The following is a 24,773-nucleotide window of genomic DNA, read 5'->3' as shown; positions in this document are numbered from 1 at the left end:
CGTTCACCTTCGGACTGTGCTACTCCTCTAGGCAAGGTCACCAGTCAAAGCTCTTTACTTTCACACCCATCTAATCCAACTATAAATTGATTCTTCACAGTTGTCATTTTCCCCTCTGTTGCATATATATGTACGTTGTTTGTATGCATGTAGTATGGCTATGCCGGCAATTATTTGTGTGACCCTGGACTTTTTAAGAGTTTTCATCTCTCTGGGTTTGTTTTGCCTTCTGTAAGTGATAAATTGGATGGAGCACTTACTATGGCTCTGTGGGTTTACTGGTGTTCATCTCAGGTGGTCCACAACCCCTGAGGTCTCCAGTCCAGGCCTTGTCAGCAAATGACCTGAGGGCAACTTGCTTCATCACTCAATGCTTTGGCAGCCCCACATTTTTACATAGGACAGAGTATCTGGTTGTGGACCATGCCACGTGAAAATGGAGTGCTAGTTAATGGGTAAAGCGTATGCAAAGCACCTGGGAGCTACTCGGAGAAAGGCGCTCTCTATAGTGACTGCAGAGCCGAGATGATGGAGCAGAGATTTCAGGGGCTGCCTGAGTGACCTGAGTGTATTTTCACATCAGTCATCTGCCCAGACTCCGCCCTCTTACACGGAAGGATTTGAAACAACATCACTCAGCAGGAATTGTGACATTTCCTTACATGCTACTTGTTGCAAACCTTAAAGGAAGCAGGGCCCTGTTCATGAAATGGTGTATAGATTGTTGCTCCCGAAGAGAAGAAAATGAGAGGTGAAGATGATAAACTGCCACAGATGGCTTTCTGGTTTGGAGCCTATGGTTCACACTGGCAAGTCTGAATTGATAGGAAGGGTCACAAAAATGCAAAGAGGATATGTGAACTGTAACATGAAGGGCAGCAGGCACAAGGAATCCCTTTGCTGTAAAGTGATCCATTCTCGGGGAGCAGCCCGATATGAATTCCATTTTTGGGGCTGAGTGACCTGCATGTTTTATCTAAGCTGTCTAGGCCTTGGTTTCCTTATCTATAACTTACTAATGGCTCAGAAAGTGCATGTGTGTGAACTTTTTTTGAAAATTAATGATAAGCCACTTAGCCTGGAGTGCAGGTCATTTTAAGGAAAGCTAACTGGTCCATCTAGCCTTTAGGGACTGGGATTAAGTCAACCAACTGAGAAGGCACCACACTGCCTAGGAAAGTGAAGCCTGAATTAAACAGAAGCCAAACCAAACCAACCAACCAAAATAATGTTTCAGATGATCCCCAAAGCAGGCTGGTTTACTGATGCTAATAACCAAAAGTGAACATGGACATGTTAGTGAAAGAAATGGTATCACAAGCAACACATTAATACAAAGCATTGCCAGGGTTTTTCCTACCAGGAAGCAACTAAGCACTGGAGGCCTACACTGCCTTTTCAGAGATGGAGTGGCAAAAGTTTATGTTTTTCTCAATTTCTCAATGCCTGTTCTTTAACCCCTCAAGGACTAGCTCTGACACTTACTCTATTATGACAGACAAGGAAAAGAATAAAGAGGAATAGTGATTAGTAAGAGGGTATAGAGGTTCACACCATTTCAATGAAAGCCGTCTATCTTAATGGGCCAAGGCATCCCAATTCTGCTTTGTGATCTTAGCACTGGGGGCTTAGCGAGAACTCATGTATTCTAGTGATTGTTTCCTAGTCTAGTTAGGTTTTTTCCTGGGCTAGGTAAAGAATAGTAAATGCAAATTTTCAGCTCTATTTCTCCTGTGCCTCTCTATCTTCAGCTGTAGGACAGTGCCTAGCCTCTTCTTTGGGTGAGCATGATGAGGGTGGTTGTGGATTAGAAACCCAAAACAGGATGCTTGGTGAGGTATAAAGTAGCAAGGAAGTCAGAGGAAGAGGAAATACCAGTGTTCTGGGAAGGACAGATCCACTGACTGGGGAAAATGAAGACTCTATCTGAAAACAGGAGGATTGGTTCCAACAGTGGGGATGTGGTCAAACTCGATGACAGGGCAACTGCACTGGCTGCATGGTAACTCTCTACTCAGCGGTGTCTGGTGAAGAAGGCACCATAGCAGTAAGATACATGGTATGATCCCCTGCTTGCCTTTCTATCTAGTCCCTGCTGACTGTCTAGGAGGGACTGCCAACTAGGGACATATACATTAACAAACCTCTGTGTTTTCAATGACAGCTCAGTTTTTTTGGTGGTAAGCAGAATTTTAAATTCCCAGGGAACTTTGTCTATATTATCTGACTTCTTACAGTGTTGTGGGGCGGGGTGGATGTTAACACCCCAGAAAATGCTATCTCATGTCACATTTGTGTTGACATCCTCAAAATCCCAACAAATGAACAAGAGCTGTGAGTAAGGCAAGCTTCCAAGCCCTGCTAACTCTCCCTACCAGTACACGGTTCCGTGATAATGCGAGAAAATGCACGGAATTTCTGTAATATATATTCCTAGGTGGCTGTGATAATGTTATAATATTTATAGTCAAATGAGTTTGTATCCAACCTATTATTAAGACTCCAAAAATTAAAAAAAAAAAAAAAAAAAAAAAAAAAAACTCCAAAAACTGTGATTCTGGTTCAACCTAGAGCTTAAAGTCACTTAGTCACAAAATGGTAAAACTAAAGCTTTCTTCCTCTGAACATGTACCCACCATGTTGACAGAATTCACAGTTCAGCTCCTATGTGGATGGTCACACCACTGTCTGTGTCTTTCTGTGTACCTACTGCTAACATTGACATGCATAGCTATTACTCTTTCTACAGTGAATTCATGGCTGAAAAAGCTGAGCTTCCAAAAAAATGAGCAGAATTATCTCATGTGCACAGGATATCAATGGGCTGAAAAACACCACCAACGGATGGGCTGTTGATAATATGATTCAGAAAAAAGCCAAAGAACTATAATTTGTTGGTGAAAAGCCACAAGTGGGAATATAGATACTTCACAATATATTCTAAAGCTTTTTTTTTTAGAAGAAAGAAATCTAAAAGTCGTGCAGAGAAAAGAATGCATTTATGTATAAGTTCCTTGAATTAAGTTCTCCTGGAAAGCATGTCCACATTTTTGAACATTCATTTACATACTCACTCAACAAACATTTGCTAAGCAACTACATATGCTAGCCCATATTCATTTATAGATTTTTCTTTTAAGTAAAACGCCCTAAGTTTGGATCTTAAAAGAAAGTTCCACCTGGAGTTTCCAGATAAATTATATGACACCCTGTTAAGTTGTTTGCCTTGGTATCCATGGCAACACCAAGGCTTATCCTTCTAACATCCTCCATCTCTAGCTTTTGATTGCTCTCACTCCTTTACTTTGACCTCTGTTTTGTCTCTTGAAGGGAGAAGTGAGAAAGAACCCTACTTTGTCCCATGAAGGATGGCTTGTGCTAGTTTTACTAGATTTCTTTTTCTCTAATTCCTTTGTTTCCATGTTCAATATTGAAATATAGATAGACTTTCCATACTGCTAGTGCCAAATAACTCTAGAATGAAAGGGAAAAGAGTTGGTTTTTAAGAACTGAATGCCTGGTTGGCACATGTACAGGATTGTTTCCAGATATACCTGTATTATATACAGTTTGACAGCTTTAGAATTTATTTAGGACCTTCATCATTTAGTACATTGTGTGGACCACACTTTGAGTACAGCTCAGGTCTATAAGAATGACTTTACCTATAGGCTTTTGATTCTGAAATATATAGTGTGCAAAACCATTGCTGTTTTTATCACAGGCAAATGCACTACAGGATTCTTTAGTGAATTTACTAGAGAAATGTATTTATACATTAAAAAGACAACTTTGGATAGGAGGAGAGTTTTATGTTGCAGTTTTAAGACTCTGTTTCAATATGTGACCTAACAGGATGTGTATGCTTTCTGTCTCACAGGACTACAGGAGACACTCACTAAAGAGGAATGAAGGCATGTCTACGGATTTAAGATCAGCAAAGTCAACTTGGCTAAAGATACACTTTCAAAAATGGCTCCCCCAACTTCTGCTAATCCTTAGTTTCATGGCTGTTAAATCAGCTGTTTTCTGAAGAAAAGGATAAACTACCTGACAACATATTTGTATTATAATATACTACATAACAAAAAATACTGTTTGATTGACTCATTTGATTGATTTCAGGTTATTGCTGCATTTACTTTTGCCCTAAGTAAACACAGTGACTCATCACTACCTAATATTATTCCTAAATTCAGCAGTGAGGCTCTGTGTTTCTTTTGAGGTATGAAAAGTAAGATTTAAATACAAGTGACTGACATACAGACGCATACTGACTGAACATTATGTCCTGACTTAGACTGAACTACAAGGAAGGCAAATTTCAGCTTAGGCAATGACATATGGAGTGTTTTTATGTATTCTACTTCCCTTTTCTTCTAGTCCTCAATCAATGTGTGCGCTTTATGTGCTACCTTTTAGATTCATACTAGACTGGTAAGAGAAGTAAGGCTGCTTTTGGGAATTAATTTGTTTTCCTGTATTAGGACTCAAGTGTGTAAGTATTTCCTGACAAATTATTCTGTTTAATGTGACTATTCTAGACTCAAAACTTTGCCAGGAGAGTGAATCTTGCAAGAATTTCAAATATGATGACCGTCGTTGCAGTCAGTGACGTTAGTTCTAAGAGAACCTATGTGAAACCATAAACATACAGATGGTCTCTTACAGCAGTGGTTCTCAGCCTTTCTAACGCTGTGATCCTTTAACACAGCTCCTTATGTTGTGGTGACCCCACCACCATAAAATTATTTCTGTTGCTACTTCATAACTATAAATTTGCTACTCTTATGGACTGTTTTCCAATATTCAGGCAATCCCGGAGAAAAGATCAGGCTTGAGAACCACTGTCTTATACGGAAACATTTCTGTTTGTGTCCATTACGTAGCTGAGGAAAGGGCCGACTCAGGGGTCTGGAGATCTTTATCTCTGGCATGGTAGAGTCCAGGGAAACACTATCTTTCATAAATCCTCTAGACAGTATCTTCATGAAACTCTGTATACTCTCTCTCTCTCTCTCATATTTAATTTTGCTTTTATGTGCATTGGTTGAGGGCATTAGATCCCTTGGAACTGGAGTTACAGACAGTTGTGAGCTGCCATGTAGGTGCTGGGAATTGAACTTGGGTCCTTTGGAAGAGCAGACAGTGCTCTTAACCACTGAGCCATCTCTCCAGCCCCTATGCATTCTCTCTTTAAAGACCTCTAATTACAGGAGCCCAGTTCCTTTGGAGAAGCAAACAGCTCAGAGCAGCTTGGGCTCTTCAACCTTTTCTTTTATTTAGCTGAAAGATTCTCCGTAGAGCTTTCAATGGCCCAATTCTAATCTTTTTGGAATAGAAAAAACTTAATGTCTCCTCTTCCCAGGCACCTTAATAATACTAATAATAGCTACGACTTCTATAGTACCAACTATGCTTTAAGTCATATATGTTAATCAATACAATTTTCTCAAACGGCATAAGGAAGGTACATCACGAGGACTCTCCCCTCCCCCCAACCCAGTCAAAGTTTAGAGAAGTTAGACAATCTCTTCCAAGGTGGCACATTTGGTAGCAAGTAGCTGGGCCTGACTTCCAGGCCAAACACCCTGTCTCCAAAGAGCTGGCTTTGGATCTACATACACCATGTCACCTCCTGACTTAAGATACTTGACTATGACATACTGATTCTTCTCTTCTGCAGGCTGGACGCTTTTAGGTCATCTCTGTTCCATAAAGTTTTTTTGTGATTTGGGGGTACTTTATTCCTATGATGGGTATAGCCAGACTTCTAGAAGGGGTCCATGGTGGGGTTTCTTTGGAATTTGAAAGAGGACTCCAATCCTTCCCTCTACCTATTGTCCTTGTCCTGTTCTGCCACTCCCACTGCCCTCCAGACCCTGCTGCCAAGCCTTCAGAGAAGTGGCACTCACCTGTATGTACGAACATGTGCTTGACGTAGTTCTGTTTGGCTGTGAAAGTCTTGTTGCAGAGAGTGCACTCGTAAGGCTTTTTTTCGCCTTGCCCACTGGCTGTGCTGTGGCCTGCAGATGATGCCAGGGGCTGTGGCGCTGGCAGCTGTGCAGTAAAGGTGGACAGGCCGGGCTGGGACACTGTCACAAACTGGGTCTGCTGGCCTGTCAGGGGCTGTGGCAGGCTGAAGAGAAAAGGCTTAGGGCCACTGCCCGCGGGCTGGGTAGTGAAGAGGGCTGGCAGGTAGGTGTTGCCAGCTGTGCCAATGACCTGTGTGTTGCTGGTCAAGGTCAGAGGCATCCTCAGGTTGCTGGTGAGGGTTTCTGTCTGGCGTAAATAGAGCTGGGTACTTGGCAATGGTTGCCCAATGGATGTGTTGACTGAAGGCTGCTGTAGGACGCCCTTATCAGAGCTGTTACTGACAGTGATGACTGTGTTTTCCATCTCTACCTCGTTGCTTCTTTCGGGAGAGGAGGCACCTGTTTCTAGCTGGTTTGGCTGGGCACTGCCCTCAGCTGGGGCTTCTACTGCCTGCTCAGGTTGAGGGGGTTCCACCTGACCATCCCTTGTGGCTCCTGCCCCAAACTGTTGCTCCACTGAGTCAGGTTCTGTGCCAATAGAGGAGCTGACCCCAGAATCAAAGCTTTCGCCTTTGGGCTCGCTCTCTGTGCCCTCTGCCTGGTCAGTATCTTCAGTGCACTCCTCGGATTCATTGCGCTCTAGGATCTGCACCCTTTGCTGCCCATAGTAGTCATAGTCATCCTCCATTTCCTGCTTGATGTGGATGTTTCCCACCAGGGTCTGGATGCGCACGGGCCGGGGCTGCTTGCGGCAGTGCGTGGTCTCAGGGGTGGTGGACAGGTAGCGTTCCATCTGCTGGGAGCGCTCATGGATGCGTGTGATCCAGCTGGGGTCTTCCATGTGGTGGTCACGGGGCAGGCCGAGTGCTGTTTCATGGTGGCTGACCACTGCACCGCTGTAGAAGGAGCGCTCACCGCTGCCATTTTGCATGGAGCAAGCGTAGAGCGCGGAGTAAATTCGGTCCACACTGTGTTGTGGATGGCTCTGCAGGTAGCCTGATTCCGTGTCACTGCTCTGGCCAGAGGTGCCTGACTCTGGTGTGCCTCTTGGTGTGTCCTGGCCAGAATCCTGGATGCCCGGAAACACATCGCCCACATTTTGTGACACGATGCGTGTGCATTCATCTATGACTGTTTTGATTTGCAGGATGCTGGCAGCTGTGAGGATCTGCAGAGCTTCCGACTGTGAGACTCGCAGCACACCGCTGTACATGAAGTCAATGAGCTTTTGCACGGATTGTACGGACACCACCGACGGGATTTCGATGTCGCTGTAGCCCAGCAGCAGCTTGTCTTGGAAGAAGGGGCTGCCGGCTGCCAGCACGCAGCGGTGTGCCCGCAGCATGCTCCCGTGGATGCGAACCGTCACGTCACAGAAGTGGCCACGGTTGCGCTGCTCGTTGAGGGTCTCGAGCACGGAATTGCTGAAGTTGTGAAGGTTGATGCTGTGAATGCGCTCGGTCATCCCCTTGCAACTGATGTCACCTGCAGGATAGTGAGGAAAACACAAGACAGGGCGCATAGTCAGATACAGCTGATGGCATTTCTAACTCAGGTTTCAGAAGAGCAAGGCCAGAACCACCCTCTTTGCAGATGCATGCACGAACAGGGAGAAAGATGGGCGGGCTTCACACACGACCTAGGCAACCAATGCCTTGAGTTTCTCCCCACCTCTGGACATAGAGTCCCTTCTATTTTGGTTATCACATTCATACTGTTCTCCAAAAAATTCCGGTGCTGTTGTCTTCTGAAAGGATAAGCAGGTGGGTTGCTGCCCTCTAGCCCTTAACTACAGCATCAAGAACTGAGGGAGAGGGGCACGTGCACTCGGGGAACACTCTCCCACTCTTTGGACAGGCTTAATCCCAAGTCATCTGGGAAATTTTAACTCCTTTCCTCACGTTACTAACATTTCTTATTTCATAAGTAGACAGCAACACTATCTATAGTTTAAAATTCAACAATTCAACCCCTTCTTAGCTTACATGGCATGGTTACCATATCCTATATTAGACTTGCAAAAGTTCCTAGAAAATTCAATGATGCACTCCGCCTGCAGATGGGGTGAGCCGTTTTCTATCTGATTCCGTATCTCCTCACTCTTAGTGCCCTCGAAGTCTGGGCACCTTCAAGGTGGGGCGTGTGTGATACAGGAGATGGTGAGGCTTAATGAAGAAGGAAGTTTTGTTGTTTCTTTTTGAGATAGGTTCTCACTTATCGCTCAGACAGTCCTGGAACTGACTGTGGAGATCAGGCTGGCCCTGAACTCAGAGATTCTTTTGCCTCTGCCTAATCCTGAGTGCCTGAATTAATGGCGTACTTATGCCACTACACACAGAAAGAAGCAGTGTTTTAAAGGGCCGGAGCTAGGTGTGCTGAAAGAGAGCACTGTTAATGATTAGGCCAGGAGAGCAGGAGGAAACTCGAGGTGGGGTAGGTACAAGCTTACTTTAAGCAATAGGGTGTTTTGTAGAACCATTCAACAGTAGAACTATTAAGTGGCTCCCACAAGTTAGACAGTAATCTCTGTGGAGCCTCTGCCGGTCTGACCAACTGCCATCCCTATGCTGTCTACGCGGGTGATGATGGTGTTATCATTGATCCACACTGAGAAGAAAACAGATGGCTATGGCCCAGTCCCGGGGCTTTCCCACTTTCCTACCTCACCTCTCAGATGTCTCCCAAGAACGTCCTTCTACAAGCCATTCCTCAGTTGACACACTCGGAACCTCAGCCTACAACATCTTATTTTGACAGATTGAATTAAAAGGTGCCTAAAAGATTATGAGGAACACGTCTTCTGGTTCTGTCTGTGAGGGTATTATCATTGATAACTAGACTCGGAGGGGCCTGACTTAAGGAATTGATTAAGCCGTTCAGAGACTCATAATAATATTCTATTTGGATGAGGTGGATAAAGGTAGGAGGTAGGGCCTGGTTAGAGGAAGTAACCATTAGTCATGTGCCCTTTGGGGCTGTATCTTGCCTTGGTCTCTTGAATTCTCTCTCTCAGCTTCCTGTATACAATAAAGTTGTATATGTGTCCATTATTACAAGTGTGGGTTGACCCCTCTGAAACCATGAGCCAAAATAAACCTTTCCTCCCAGAGCCAGAGCTAGTTCATTTTTGTCAACTTGACATAAGCCAGAGACAAGGAACAAAAATCCCAATTGAGGAATTGCCTCCATCAGATTACACTGTTGTAATAGGGGCATTTTCTTGATTGCTAAATTGATGGAGGAGAGCCTAGCCAGCCCTGGGCATATGGTCGGGGGTAGAATGAAAATGAGGCTGAGCGGGATCTTGAAATCAAGTTGTCTTAGTGTTCTATTGCTGTGAAGAGACACTATAACCAAGGCAACTCTTATAAAATAAAAGCATGTAATTGGGGTTTGCTTACAGTTCCAGAGTTTAGTCCAATATCATCATGGCGGCCCACAGGAAGACTTGGTGGAGAAGTAGCTGAGAGTTCTACACCTGGATCCACAGCAGCAGGAAAGAGGTGCAAGGCTGGGCTTGACCTTTTGAAGCCTCAAAGCCCTCCCCCAGGGAGACACGTCCTCTCACAAAACCACACCTACTTCAACAAAGCGGTAGCTCCTAATCATCCTGAAAAAGCTCCACTCCCTGATGACTAAGCACTCAGGTATGTGAGTCTATGGGGCCATTCTCATTCAGAACAGCCCCTGGGCCTGCTGCTCCTGCTTCAGCTCCTCCCTTCAGGCTTCTTCCTTCTTTTTTTTTTTTTTTAATTGAAAATAATTATTTTCATACAATATATTCATATCAAATTTCCCTTCTTGTTTCCTGCCTTGACTTCCCTCGGCAATGGACTCTAAGCTGTAAAACATCATAGACCCTTTCCTCCCCAACATAGTTTGGGTCATGCTCTTTATCACTGGAACCTAAATCAAACTAGGCCACTCCCTCAAGGATTTTTTTTTCTGTCATGTATTGGTCACAATGATGAGAAGAGGTATAAGTACAAAACTGAGCTACCAGGTTGAGAGAAGTCAAGTAAGTGGGCTTTCAGGACAAAGTGGCCTTCAAAGTACATTTCGGAACTTGTGTCTTGTAGCAAGCAACCTCAGAGGCACTGGCCTACGCACAGCCGGAGCAAGTGTAGTGGGAGTCTGACTCCTCAGGTTCTTTGTCCTGATCGAGCACCACTCAGGGGCAGTCTCTGCTCTACCACACTGTCCACCTTGCTCACTTGATCACTCTCATACTGTCTATGCATAATAAGTGCTCTAAGCCCTTGTATCACATTCAGTGATGCAATTTACCTTGCGTTAGGTAACTGAACCTCTTTCAACTTCCACCCGGTTTATACGTGTCTGAAATACTGTATTTGCTTATACTTTCCAACTTTTTCACTTAATAAAACAACTCTATTTGTACAACTGATTACAGCAAATCCCTGATATATATGTTGATACAAAATACATCCCAATATGAAGATCCCAATAATTCAGGAATGGATGGCTAGGAATCGAGTCAATAGAGCATATATATCCCAACCTCTTACTGAGGTCTATATTCTATATATGTTAAAGGGCAAACTTTTCTTCAGGCCTCATTATCTGTCAAGCACTGTCCAAACCACTCTATGCCTATGACTCTATTTAATCCTCACAGAAACCATGGGGAACAGGTTGTATTATTATTCCCATTTCTATACAGGGGAATTAAGAACAGAAAAATCATGCAGTGTGCTCAAAGCTACGCTGGTAGCTGGTGGTAGAGCTGGTGTATTCACCCAGGTACTGTGGCTCTGGATTTCTCTCCGGAAAATTCCATGACATCACATGCTTTGTCTTCTATCAGAATTGGCAGTAGGGGTCCATACAGCTGTGGTACCATCAGCTCTCAAATTAAAAGTTAGAAAGATTGTCTTAAGCCTTTGGCTTGTAGGCCTAGAGAATTTACTATAGCTGCAGCCATCTAAGCTACACACACACACACACACACACACACACACACACTTGTGAGAGTGTACAACAGACATCTATTTATGTATGAGAAATAAGCCTTGTCCTGGAACTAAAATGTATCACTTTCTAACTATGCTCTCACTGTCATGGAAATCTCTCTTTCATTGAAGCAGAGAATAGCAGCACAGTTCATTGGCTGCAAACAGATGGCAGGAAAATCATCTCTGGGCTACCAGAATCTTGACCTCTAGTATCCACCACACATCTGAAGGCAAGGGCAAAGGGGGAACCCTGTGTCTGAAGACCAGCTGGAAGGAGTAGGGATCTGGTCAAGAGACCAAGACACTCTAAGTGTCAACAAGACACCTTTGTGCCAACTGCTGAAGGTATATCCCCGAGGGGACCCCAACAGTAGGAAGAGCCGAAGGCATAGGAGGCCAAGGGGTCCCAGGTCCTGACCTTGGTGATGTGAACTGCCCAAGGGGACCACGATGATGAGAAGAACAGAAGGTACAGTAACAAGCATATGAGAAACTGGCTAGCTAAGTGACTGGTCCGGCATGCCGACCAAATTTTGAGCCAAACAATTAAGACTCCCCCCGCCCCAAGTGGCAATTAATTTGGTATTTTAGAAAGAAACATGTTAAATTGTTGTATCAATTGGTTACAAAATTGATAAAAAATGAACAGGTTAATATCTAAATTTAGGACTATGAACCTCAAAGATGCTTTGGAAAGGGTACTAAAAGGACTAAAGGCAAGAAGGTTAAAATAGGCATACCTTTAGCCTCAGCTAGAATGGTGGAAACAATGGTGGAGAGGGCCAATAAACAAGAAATTCCCATATTAATGAAGACTGTGGTTGATTTAGATAAGGATAGATTAATGGGCAAAAGGCTAGCCTTAAATACATCAAGGAGGTGGAGAGAAAGCAACCCCTTCAAGGGAATGATGGGTTCCTACAGTGTGCAGGGTCCCACACCATCATTCCCAGTGACCACCTCTAAATTCGCAACCCCACAAGGAGAAACCCCTTTAGGAGATGGGGAGATGAAATTATGGAAATTAGGCCATACACGCCCATGAGATTCAACAACTCAAACAAGATTATGCCCAGAATGGTATGAAGGACGCTTCATACTTGGTCAAGCTCTGGGAAAAGGGAGCAGACACTATAATGCTAACTGACCTCGAGATGAAAAAGATTGAGACTATAATTGAGAAACCTGATATATATGTGATGCTCTAGAGCACATCCTGGACACCAGTAAAGGTGACACACACCCACTGCTAGACTGGATCACAGCAGCCTGGAGGTATGCATTTCCATCATTAGATTTAACATAATTTGAGGCCTCAGCAAAATGGAACTGGCTGCAGGACACAATACACTTAGCAAGGAAACTTGGTATATCTACAGCCAAACTACCATACCACAGGCCTCACCTTTGAACTCACAATTCAGGAAAATCATATTCAAAAGAGCACCATGGCATATGAGAATGATTCTATCAAGTCCACTACAAGGTTGTTAGACAATGGCAGAGGCCATTGAAGTTTTTAAACAATGTAGAGAGCTAGGTAATGAAAAAATATGGTCACCTTACAGGTGAACAGAAAGCCACCCAAGCCTAAATTCAGACTTAAGAATATAAGACCTTTTGGATAAATGACAACAAGGATGCCCACAAAGCAATCAGGTGACAGACCTGGAATACCTTTTCCTACCTATTTTATCTTTCATACACACACACACACACACACACACACACACACACACACACACACACACCAAACAAAAACAAAAAAACTTCATAAAAAAATCTGCTTGTTTGACCAAATTGGAGTGAATATTTAACTACTCTAAACAATCAGGTTATTTGCTAAATAGTCTATATGAATATAATATTATTGTTGTCACCAAGCTGACTAAAAACCATAAAGGCAAAGGTAATACCATGCACAGATACAATTGACCTTATCAGCCGTCTGGATTTTATGGACAAGACTCTAAACATCTCCCTGAGTACACTGCCTCTCCCCCACTGCAGTGAGGTGCCATGAAAGGCTGGCTTCTCTTTTGCTGATAGTGGTACAGATGCGATGGAGAAGCAAAGCTTCTCCTTTCAGGCAGGCCTCATTCCTGCAGCACACAATGCTGAGGCAATTCCTTTCCCAGGCTTGCTTTTATTTTTAACACGAATACAGTGGGAAAGTTTCTGCCACAGTAAGGCAAAGTCCGGGCTTTTGTGAACATGTCCTTTTCATCCAGTGGGCATTAATGTATAGATTCCAATGGAATAAATTTAAAATAGCCTACTGTAGATCTGTCCCCCATTGAAAACAAATCTTGATTAGATGGTATTCAAGAACTGTATAGGAAGGATTGGTGTGAAAATGCTAACTCCATTCTTTCCTAGATTGGCACTGAATAGGCATTTGGGCTATTCAAAATAACCAAGGGGGAAAAAAACACACAAAAAAAACCTCCAAACACCCCCAAACCAACCAACCTCTCTCTTTTGGAAACCCCAACTCTTCAAAAGCTACACAACTTTCCACAGATTTTTGTGTACTTGAAAATGCCAAATCACCTTTAAAAAAAACCCACAGTGGCACTACAGTACAACTGATGGTAAAGAGAAAATTGTTATTGAAAACAGAGCTCTTCATATTATTTTAAAAGAATAACCCACCCACCTGGCTTTCTACCCCAGTAAAAAGTCAGCCTGTGATGACACTCACTGGGAACATTCAAGAAACTGTCCTACAGACAGTGGGGATGTAATTATTCCAAGTGACTGGTCTGTAAGAGCACAAACACATGGGGCTAACGCAGGGCGGAGCCCCCAAGGGGAAACCCCATCTCTGAAATGGGTGGTGGAGGATCTGGTGCTCAGTTTTATAGGAACTTTGCCCTTGCCTGTCCGTAACCTGCAGGAGTCCAGGGATAGGACTTAGCATGAGAATAAAAAGCTTCCCGAGAATAAGAGAAAATGGACAAGAAAGGGAACAGCAGGCAATACAATTTTTATTAATTAGGTGTGAAATCCAGTTCTTTCTCAGGCAGGAGAGTAAAAGGGTATATAAAATAAAGGAGTGCAAGGATAAGGTGCGGGGAGGGGGCTGAGCAAGGGGGGATGGGAAGGCAAGGTTGTAAAAAGGAGGAAATACCAATTCTCACATTAAAACCAGTGTGAACTTGGATCAAGCCAACAGGGATAAATCAAAAGTAGGGCTCAAAGGAGGTCAGTTACTCAGGACAAGAACCAGGTACAGCCAGGGGTGGCCAAGCCTCCACAGCCCAGCTTCAAACTCTGCCCACCTCTGCCTTGTCTCTCGTCTCGGGGGCATCGTTCTCCCAGACTTACATACACCACTGCATGAGGCTTTGCATTGGTTCTGGAAATCTGCTTCGAGGTCCTCACATTTGTGTGGCTAGTGCTTTATCCACTGACTCATTCCCCCAGCTCAGAGTTGGTAACATTTTATACAATAAGATTAACAATCTTCAAGTAAAAGTTGCTTTTTAGAACAGCAAGTTACCAATAACAACCTGAGAGTCAAAGAAAAGAAAAATGTGGACAAGGAAGTACCAATGCTGTTTGGAAGCTAGCAAATGAAGCTGGCTATGTTTTCAACTGCTGGAGGCAATTTAGCAAAGTCTGACTTGATTTTGGTTTTCAGCAGGGCACACTTCGTTTGACAGTTAATACAAGTTTATGGAAGAATTAGGGGATGAGATATCTTTTAATATTTTTGAATGTTAAAATGAGATATTATAGTATATTCATTTTGTCTAGTTCACTCAACAAAATGAAGTTTGAAATAGGGGTCAGTTGAAAGCTCTGTAATATCCCCCTCTCTCCTTTCTGACCTTCCCCCTTCCCCCTTCCTCCCTTCCTTCCTCCCTTCCCCTCTGCTTTTTTCTTTCCCTTCCCTCCCCTCTTCTCTGTTCTCTCCTTTTCTCTCTTCTCCACTACTCTTCCATCCCCTCCCTCTCTCTTCTCCTCCCCTCCCCCTTCCTTCTTTTCTCTTCTCCTCCCCCTCCTCTATTCCATCCCTTCATCTCTGTACTTACTCTGTTTTTAAGATTTTCAAGACAGGGTTTCTGTGTAGCCCTGGCTGTCCTGGACTCGCTTTGTAGATCAGGCTGTCCTGACTCGATTTATAGACCAGGCTGTCCTGGACTCAATTTGTAGACCAGGCTAGCCTGGACTTACTAGGCAAAACCTACACAGACACTGTGCCATTTCCCTTTTTTCTTTTTGGTTATAGGAAATACCAGTTGTAGTAGCTTACAAGCCCCACCACTAAGAGCCTTAACTTTTTCTCTGAAGTAGAAGGCCCTGAATTTTACTTTCCACCTTTCGATAATAATTTGTTTATTAATATGCCCACAGTATTTGGTACTTTCCATTCACCATGTGCAATCAGCATAATGCCATCAGTGTAAAGGAGCTGTGTTACAGCTTTGAAAGGAAATGTGATCAAGATCCTTGGAACTTCAATTGCGATGCTGGCCTAGGAAGCTAATACTACCCTGAAGCAGGAACTGCAATTCAGATACACAGCTGGCCTAGCTAGCAGAAAGCAAGATGCTTATGGTGGTTCTTATGGACAAGGATAGAGAAAAGGGCACTTGTCCGATTAATAGCTGTTTATCAAGTACCAGGGCATGTGTTGATTTGCTTAAATAATGAAACTACATCTTGTAAATTAATCAATCGAATTCACCACTTGGCTAAACTTTTAATAATCTATTACCATTCTCCAGGATCCATCTGTCTTTTTCACAGGCCAAATACAAAAGCAGAACAGAGACAAAGTGGGAATCACCACACTGGCATCGTTCAAGTGCTTGATGGTGGCTTTCATCTTTATAAGAACTCTGGGTATATACTAATTTTCTTTACATTTTCCTAAGAAAAGGCAGCCCTGAGCCTCCCATTTGGCCAGGGGGCTAAGTATCCCTGTCATATTCATACATTCTAGAGCTTGAGGAAGATACATAGACAGATCTGAGAACCCACCAGGGGTCAGACTGGAGCCACAAGCCCCGTAACCCCTTGATCTTTGTACACGTCTGCTCTGACTGGGAAGCTAAACAAGTATTTCAGTCTACAGGAATCAGTTACAGAGCACATTTCTGCTTGTCCCTGGAAGGTAGGATTATTTCTTTTCTCCTGGTAAATGGCTCAGCCTCTTTGGAGAAGGATGAGAAGAAATATGAACAGAACATTTTAGGTAGTGTATGGAGTGATATCAAGTGATAGCTCTGCCTTGTATTCATTCAGCTCAGTGTTGGGAGCACATAGGGAGCTGTGATTCTGTTTGTAGGACTTGAGTTCAGATTGTCTTCACTTTCTCTAACCCTTTTCTGTTTATACAGGTCATGGAAGGATTTGGCAGGTTTCCTATTATCCTTCTACAATGTCTGGAACTAAGTAGCCAAGGTTATAGGTCTACATAAATTATACTATGCTGCCTGCTGCTTTGTCTGTCTGTCTAGTACTGTAACTACCCACCTTGCATCTGGCAGTGGAATGCTGATGCTTGGCCCTTGTCTTCCCAGATCCAGTTCTCACTTCATCTTAAGTTTCTACTTGAGTGGGAGGGGTCCCTACTCTGAGGGCGGGCTATAGCAAAGCAGCATCACAGAGCCCCTCAAAGGCCCTGGATTGCCCCTTACAAGCTACTCTTTTGAAGCACTGGTTGGTGAAAGGCCTACCTCTGGCTCTCCCAGTGTGGAGGAAGTAGGCGAATACACTCTACCATTCCAATCTCCCTAAGCCTTTACAGGCCTTCCTTGGGCATTTTCACTTTAAGCCTGTTGACTAGCTTTTGATGCATATTGCAGCAAACAAACCAGACAGTGCTTTTCCTACCTCTCTAAGCTGCAACATGAAATGTACCATCTCTGCTTAATGGGCCCAGATTGATGACTTCAGTCTGCAGAAGGCAGGCAGCATGGCTTTGTGAAAGCTCCTAGTGGCCACTGCCTTCAGGTACCTAGCACACAGCCTTCCAGCGGCTAGAACATCCAAGAAGGACAGCCCAGCTGGGTTCTGTGAAGAAAGAGACCCAGATGATACTGTCACTGCTGTCAGTTGAGCCTACTTCTGCAAGAGCTGAAAGGGCAAAGGGAAAGAACAAATCTTCAGATTGAAAAAAAAAGTGTAAACAAATTGGGCTGTGGTGGCACATGCCTTTAATCCTATTATTCAGGAGGCAGAGGTGGGTGGATCTCTGTGAGTCCAAGGCCAGCTTGGTCTATAGAGATAGTTCCAGGACAGAAAGGCTACACAGAGAAACCAAGTGGTTTCTTGGTTAAGTGGCTAACCAAGAAACCCAACATTATTTGCAGAGGAATGTAGAGTTAAAAATGAGAGTCCAGCCTATGATGAAAGATAAAAGCTAACCATGTATATCTCATTGTTCCTTGACTCCGTTCTTGTATAACCCAAACATATTTAAAAACTCTTTTCATCTGTCTATCTGTGGGTGCCAGGCCTGTTTCTGTGTATAGGCAGTTATGCCAAAGAGCAAGTGTGGAGATCAGAGGACTCTTGGGTGTCGGTTTTTCCTGCTCCCTTATGGGATGGTGGACAGAACTCAGGTTGTCAGGTCTGTACATAAGCCCTGGCAAGAGCTGAGCCATGTCCCAGGCACCAGAAGGACGCTTTATGTATAACTGTAAGCCTGAGTTTTTTGATGGTCCTAAGAATATCTGTAGGAAGGAGAGAAGCCATCTCATCCATTTTTAAATAGGTGAAAGAAATCAAGTCAGGTGTTGTGGTCCACATTTCATTTTGCAGCTTAGGGCATTAAGAAAAACACTCAGGCTTTCATTTGTTGGATATAACACTGATCAAAAGAGGGCCAATAAGAGCAATCTGGAGTGCCAAGGGATCACTTCAAAGGCTTAGGGAGCCTAGAAGGGTAGCATGTATTTCTCTTCTCACAGTGGGAAGTGGCGGTGGAGGAGGAAGCTGAAAAATCATTTTCTGGTTGTTTACTATTATTATTATTATTTTGTTTTGTTTTGTTTTTTTGAGACAGGGTTTTCTCTGTGTAGCCTTGGCTGTAGTGGACTCACTTTGTAGACCAGCTTGACCTTCAACTCACAGTAATCCACTTGCCTCTGCCTCCCAAGTGCTGGGATTAAAGGTGTGCACCACCACGCCTGGCCCAAAAATGTGTAGCCCAGGCTCTGCTTCAAACTCGTGATCCTCCTGCCTCTGCCCCCTTTAGCAAATCCTACTGGTGTGCGCCACCACAACTAGCCTCCTTTTCTTGCTAATGTTCATGTGCTGTGAAAGACAACTCTTGAGTGGAGTGCAGTGTGTATGGTGTAAAGCTGAGACATGTTAACTGGAATGTGAGGATGTTGGTATTTCATATTTTCATGCAGAATATTTGCCTCCATATTTGAAGTTGGAAAGTTACCAGAAGATATGCTAATAAAGAATCACAATATAGGACTTTTAGATCTTTCACATATATAAGAATTGTGTACAAATTGAAATTTCATTTACTGGTCCCCCATACAGCCTTAAATACTCAATTGTTTAAAAAAAAAAAAAAAAAACCGCTTGGGAGATAGAGGCAGACAGATCTCTGTGAGTTAGAGGCCACCCTGATCTACAAAGTGAGTACAGGACAGTCAAGGCTACACAGAGAAACCTTGTCTCGAAAAACAAAACAACAACCCCCCCCCCCCCCAAACAACAAAAAACCATTTAGGCCAATCTAAGTTTATTTCCTGTTAACTTATCCTGTTCTCTCATTTGTTCCCCCACATGGTCTCCAGATTGCTGTTTACGTAAAGCAGACATCTCAGCAATTCTTTTGGGTTGTAGCACACCTTCTCATGGGCAGTGCTTTGTTCCATACTTGAGGGATTCTGGTCTGACTTGAATTTACGTCTCTGTCTAGAAACCAAGAAGGCTGGGGCCTGAGGAGAAGCAATGTTATCCTGCTGCAGCACCTCAGGAGAGACCACTAATGTTTTCTCAGGCAACGAGGACAGTCAATGTCTGCAGACTGACAAGAAAGGCCAAATACCTGTGTGGGTGGGCAGTCCTTTTCAGGGGTGGGAGGAACTGGCTGCCATGCAGCAGGGTAGTGGGTACAGAGGCCACTCTGTTGTAGGGCACAGGAAAGGGGAGAACCCCGAGAACGGATACTTCCACTTACAGAGTGTGCCTGGACTTTAAGCACCCCCTCTTCCCTTCCTCCTCCCCCTCCCTGCAGCCCACCTTTCCTCTAATGTCTTCACTGTAACAGTAGACATCAGGAAAGGTTGAGTTCAACACAATGCAGCCAGCTGCATGATGAGGGCATGCTTAATTTTTAGCACTTTACCTACAACTTTACAACTTTAGCAGAGAAATTTTGAGTCTGGACATGCTTCAGCAAGTTATATGGAGCCAGAGCCAAGACATGTTATTTCTGAAGATTTGCAACTGACCAGCATCATATTTCCTGGTTCTCTGGAATGTTTAAAAGTACAATAGACAGGGTCACTAAACTCCTTGTTTCTTATGAGTGGTGAGCTGGGAGTATCAAATGCATTTATCTTGTGTTCCCTACAGTTCACACCACAGTCTCTTGGTGCTCTCTGTACTAAGTTTAGCGTTTTTAGTTTAATCAGATTAGAGAGTCAATCCTAGAAACCATAAAATCAGTTCAGGAAACTCATCCTTATGATTCAGCTCCTCTAAAGTCATTCTTGATACCAAATTCTGTGCTAGGTGGAGTTCTTTGGAGGGAGAGAATCAATAGGATATGCATACAGACATATGAGAGGGCATTTATTAAGGGAATTGGCACATGCAATTAGTCAGTTGAGAAGTTGTCTGATAGGTTATCTCCAGGCTGAGGACACCGGGATAGCTCAGTGTGAGTCTGAAGGCCTCAGAACCAGGGACACTCATGGGCTTAGGGAGAGCACCTGGAGCAGTGTGTGTGTGTGTGTGTGTGTGTGCGCGTGCACGTGCGTCCTACTAGTATGAGCTCTGGAATCCAACTGCTAGGAAGCTTACAGTTCTGATGTCCAAAGCAGAAAATAGCCCTACCCAGCCCTCAGGTGGGGATGCCAATGCCTATTTGCCTTCTGTATTTGTTCTCTCCAAATCCCCAAGCAATCTGACAGGACCTACTCTTACTGGGGGAGAACTGTCCCCACCTGGTCCACTCAAATGCACATGTTGAGCTCCTGGGGAAATACACTCACCACCATACATAAAGCAATACTTTGTGGTGTGCTAGGCAGTCCTTCACTCTCAGTCAAGGGAATCTGTTAGAATTAGCTATTCCTGCAAGCATGATGGATATCTATGCTTTGAGCTTCTGATTCCAGTGGAATAAAACATGGATACTAACTGTCTTGCCATGTATTTGTGAAAGCATACATTTTTACTCTCAAAATAAAAGAATTCCAGACATTATGAAAAACTCCTATGCCTTCCTCCCAGACTTGAAATGAAATGGTTTCTTGAGGAGGGAATACCTGCTGGCACTAGGGAGAAAACTCAGTGGAATCTGAGAGTGATGCCTCCAAATCCTCTCATACTGTAAACCTTTGAAGAGTCTTTTAGGAACTGCATTTCCCCCTAAAGCTCTTTCCTTACAAGCATAGCTGCTGCCCTATTGTAACCTTTCCATTGTTCACGAAATCTGGAGAACAAAAATACAGAGATGCTGGGTCCTAGGTGGGATACAAAGCTGACAGAAGAAAACATTTGAATTCACAGTCCTCCATGCTGAGCTTGGATTTGGACAGACCTAAAACAGGGACCGATGTAGTCACTGCAGTTAGGAAGTTAACTCTTTTCTTTTTTCTGGGAAGGAAATTCAAATTTTAAAACATGTTTATATAAAAGCTAGCATCTTCTTGCTCATTTGTTTTCCTTTTCATCTCCACATCAACATGCACTTCCTTTTACAGGAAAAATAAAATTCTCACTTCAATAATTGTAATGAGACAGCCTACCTCTCTAGAATACAGCTCTTTCAGGAAACGTCAACGGGTAAGAGTTACAGAAATTCATTTGTGAGTTAGGACACCCTTTCATCTGGATTTCAGTGAGTGAGAACTAAGATCCCATAGTGTCAGGTAAATAAGCTTTCCTACTGAAATTACCACACAGCTCCCAAGACACTGAACTTTCTTCTAAGCCCTGCAGCAGTTTTGTTCTGAGTGTTTCTGAAGCACGAGTTCATGCTCATGTGTGCTCTCCTGTGTCTTCTGAGCATAACATCACCTCCAACACGACCATGGGAAGGCAAGTGCAGTACAGTGGGCAGGAGGCGAGATCTTTCTCTTGCCCTGAGCAGTGCAGGCCTTCCACCCTAATTCCTTGCTAGATTAATGGTTAAATGGCAGCTCAGAGGTGATTTGTGTAGGCCACCTTTAGACAGTAAGTAGCTGGAACTCAGGTGCCCATTTGTGATAACCAATTATAGAATCAGCTTCAAGTGCACTGTATACCTGTAGTTAAATGCCCATATTTTATTTTGCAACATAATCTAATGAATATATTAGATTGTGTATGTACTGAGGAAAATTTATCTTCAAATGTAAAAATATAAAATAAAAATTAAAATGAACATGTAAGTTCCTTTCCTGTGCTAAGATGAAGATGATACTGAGCAAGTGCTGAAGTGTTGCCACAGCTCAGACCCTCAGGAAGCACTGGTAAGCCAGTGGAGCAGAAAGCACAGCTCACAGTTATGGTTGCAAGGAGCACTTGGGTTTGGTTTCATTGTATCTACATACCCTATTCTATAATATTTACAATATCATTTACAGATTAGAGTGAAAAGATTGAGCTATGTTCTTACAATCTTGTCTCATTTTGTCAATTTGGTTTGATTTGAGTCTCATGAGATTCCCCCAAACAGAATCCTTCTCGTGGTCCACGAGGCTGGCCATTTTGCCAATGTCTACATCTATTGCATCCATCCTTTCCTTTGGCGGATGGTGGTGTGTCGGCGATGGAGTCTAGGGCATACTAGGTTAGCTAAGTACCAATGAGTTATGTTCTCCGACCTGATCCACTCCACCACATCCTCTTCTTATCCTCAATTTGTTACAAGTTCTGAAATCATTGGGCTTTTCCTACTTACCAACTCTTACATACGTTCCATGAAACCTACTCAAATTTCTCTGTTCTCTGGGACATTTCACATGATTATTAGAGTTTATGCTGAGTTCTTTATTTTCTTGTTTCACACTGGCTTAGAGGTGTAAGTGGAGTTATTAATTTCTGGTTTGCTGTCATAGAATCAGAAAACGTTTATAAGAGAGTCCCCCTCTTCCTCTTCCTCCTGTAGGTCAGAGGTGTCAAAAGTTTGTATATGGATACGGGCTCCCTTGTCACAGTGAGTTGTGCTTTCAGAGCTTATTAAGCCCTAAAAGGAAGGGTTTTCTTTCCCAGTTTGGTCTTCTGAAAGGAATTAATTTGGGCTCCTTCTGGGATATGAAGGGGGAGTCTGGTACTTTGAAATGAGATTGAGGTAATTAAGCAATGCTGACTACACAGCTCACCATGGACTCAGGATCTTACCCCCTTCCCTACATTTCCTATATCTTGTACACATCTGGGGAAGGAAAGAGTCCTGAGATTTCATTAGACTTCCGTATAAACTGGTCATGGGAGTCTTTGGCTCAATCTTCTTGAGAAAAACAAGGAAATGGTTCACATACTTGCATGTGAGGAATAAATCTGTACATGTACTACATAACTTATAATAACAGTAAATTAATGCCTCCTTCATTTTCATTTGTGCCTGTCTTACTGCTGTTAGACAACTCTATTATACCTACTGCAACAATTACAACTACAACAACAAGTATAAATGTTGTTAACCAGGTCCCTGACACGGTCCCACACATTTCCTTAAAAGTGGTAGGTCTTCTCTGAGTATCTGTTTGGTATGTTATCCACAACACTGTGCAGACATTAATGAAAGCAAGTGGGAGGCCCAGGGCTCATTTTCTCTGAGGTGTGCCTACTTGTTCCAGAAGGTCCTTTTAGTCCCTTTCAGGCCTACACTTCCTCTTGGGTTTTTGTTTTTAATTTCCTTATCCTCTCATTAGTTAATAACCATGGTTCTGTTTCCTCTATGAACTTCAAGTTTAAAGCAATTGGTTTATGTTTTTAGCTCACTTCTTTTAAACCACACTCATTTGTTTATTATTTCTGATCCATGCCAAGTTATTCTCATCTTCCTGACTCCACTTGTCCTAAGAAACAGTTCACCAGGCCCTTCTGTCACCGGAGATTCAGGGGGCCCCAAAGATGAGCCACACTTCCATGAAAAGGGAAGAGATACCTAATCTGCTACCTGAAGTATAAAACTATCAGGCTTAACTCTCGCCTGACTGAGGGCAGCTGGTGTGCACTGGTAGGAGATGCTAGAAGTTTTCTACCGAGGGTGCTGGCGACCCATCTTTATATTGACATTGTGTCAGGACTTGTTTAGAATAGTTTCACTTGCTGGCCACTGGGTGTCCTCATTTACAAAGTAAATATGTAACATTTAGTGCAGGTCACCAGGGAGAATAAAAGCCACTAGTTTTCTCTTTGGCTTTTCACATACTGGGCCTAAATTTATTGCTAAACACTCAACCAGGTTGTATATTAGTAATGTTTAAAAGTTTTCAGGTCAAACTGTTAAAAGTTTTTTTTTTCTTCTTAAACAAAAAACAAGTTATTCAGTGTCCAGACAGGAATTTAAAAGGCTGTTTCTTCACAGAAGGGTCTGTGATCCAGTCATTAGAATGAGCCCTTATTCATTTGAGAGCTGGCATGGGACTGTGACTATCTGCAGAGATCCAGCTCAGAGAAGCAGAGAAGATCTTAATTTATTCTCAAATGAGAAGAGAGCACCAAATATCTCTATGGGATATTTGTTAGATTATGTTTTTTATCTTGGCTTTTCTGAAAACCAATTAAAAATAATAATGAGAAAGACAAAATATGGCTTTTGTCTGAGAAACTCAAAATAATGTGAAAAATAGCACAATGTTCTGGGTCAGCATCATGACTATTAATCATTTCACATTTACAGACAGAGAACTGAGTTGTGCCCTTGTGGACCAGTTATTTCATCTATAAATGAAGACGTTTATGCTTTACAGAGATGTCCTGGGACAAGCCCAAGAGTATATGGAGGCACACTGGGTTCCTGGGATGAGAAAGTGTTCATGAAATGGACTGAGGATGTTAACAATACTTTGTGGCTGCACCACAGCTGTGTATGACTTGTCTCTGATGGCAGATAGGAGTCAAGGCCAAAGCTTGTACAGCCAACAAGTATTTCCTGGCTTGGTCATTCCAGGGCGCTGAGGTCGACATGCTCTCGCAACCATTTTCTATGCGTGGTGATCTGATTTTCTGCTTTTCCACAATTGTAACTGTCTCCTCACTTCACTTGTATTTCTGAAAGAATTCTTTTCTCTTCACAACAGAAAACATCTCTGCCTCACTTTATCCTGCTAATCCCTCAAAGTGGAGACAGAGCTACTATTAAGGGTAGAAGGGGACATGCCTTCAAATGTCATACTTGGCTAATTAGCTTTCTCAAAAGTAAACTTCACTGGGATAATTTTTTTCACTAGTGTACATCTCAGCTTAATTATTATTCTCTGGCATGTCATTTGGTATATAAATTATCAACATGATTCCGTGCCATAACTAGTAATTTATACAGATAATATCAGGGAGAGAGGAAGCTCTTTGCGCTATTCACTGCTTTTCAGAGATGTTCTTGGCTTTACCGGCTTTGCTTACT

At 43.1% G+C, this 24,773-nt stretch overlaps 1 protein-coding gene across 31 annotated transcripts in view; it reads right to left on the bottom strand.

Moving 5' to 3' along the window:
- The window catches only part of Zbtb20 (zinc finger and BTB domain containing 20), a 732,891-nt gene that overhangs the window by 5,732 nt on the left and 702,386 nt on the right, over window positions 1–24,773 (bottom strand). For all 31 annotated transcript variants that reach the window (XM_051149938.1, XM_051149932.1, XM_051149937.1 and 28 more), the window contains one exon: window positions 5,916–7,520. In XM_051149938.1, coding sequence (XP_051005895.1) covers window positions 5,916–7,520 — 1,605 coding nt within the window. The remainder of the gene's footprint in view (window positions 1–5,915; window positions 7,521–24,773) is intronic.

This window comes from Acomys russatus, chromosome 8, assembly GCF_903995435.1.
Source record: "Acomys russatus chromosome 8, mAcoRus1.1, whole genome shotgun sequence".
NCBI lineage: Eukaryota > Metazoa > Chordata > Mammalia > Rodentia > Muridae > Acomys > Acomys russatus.
The sequence above is the reverse complement of the archived record's forward strand: the minus strand, read 5'-3'. Positions and strand labels throughout refer to the sequence as shown.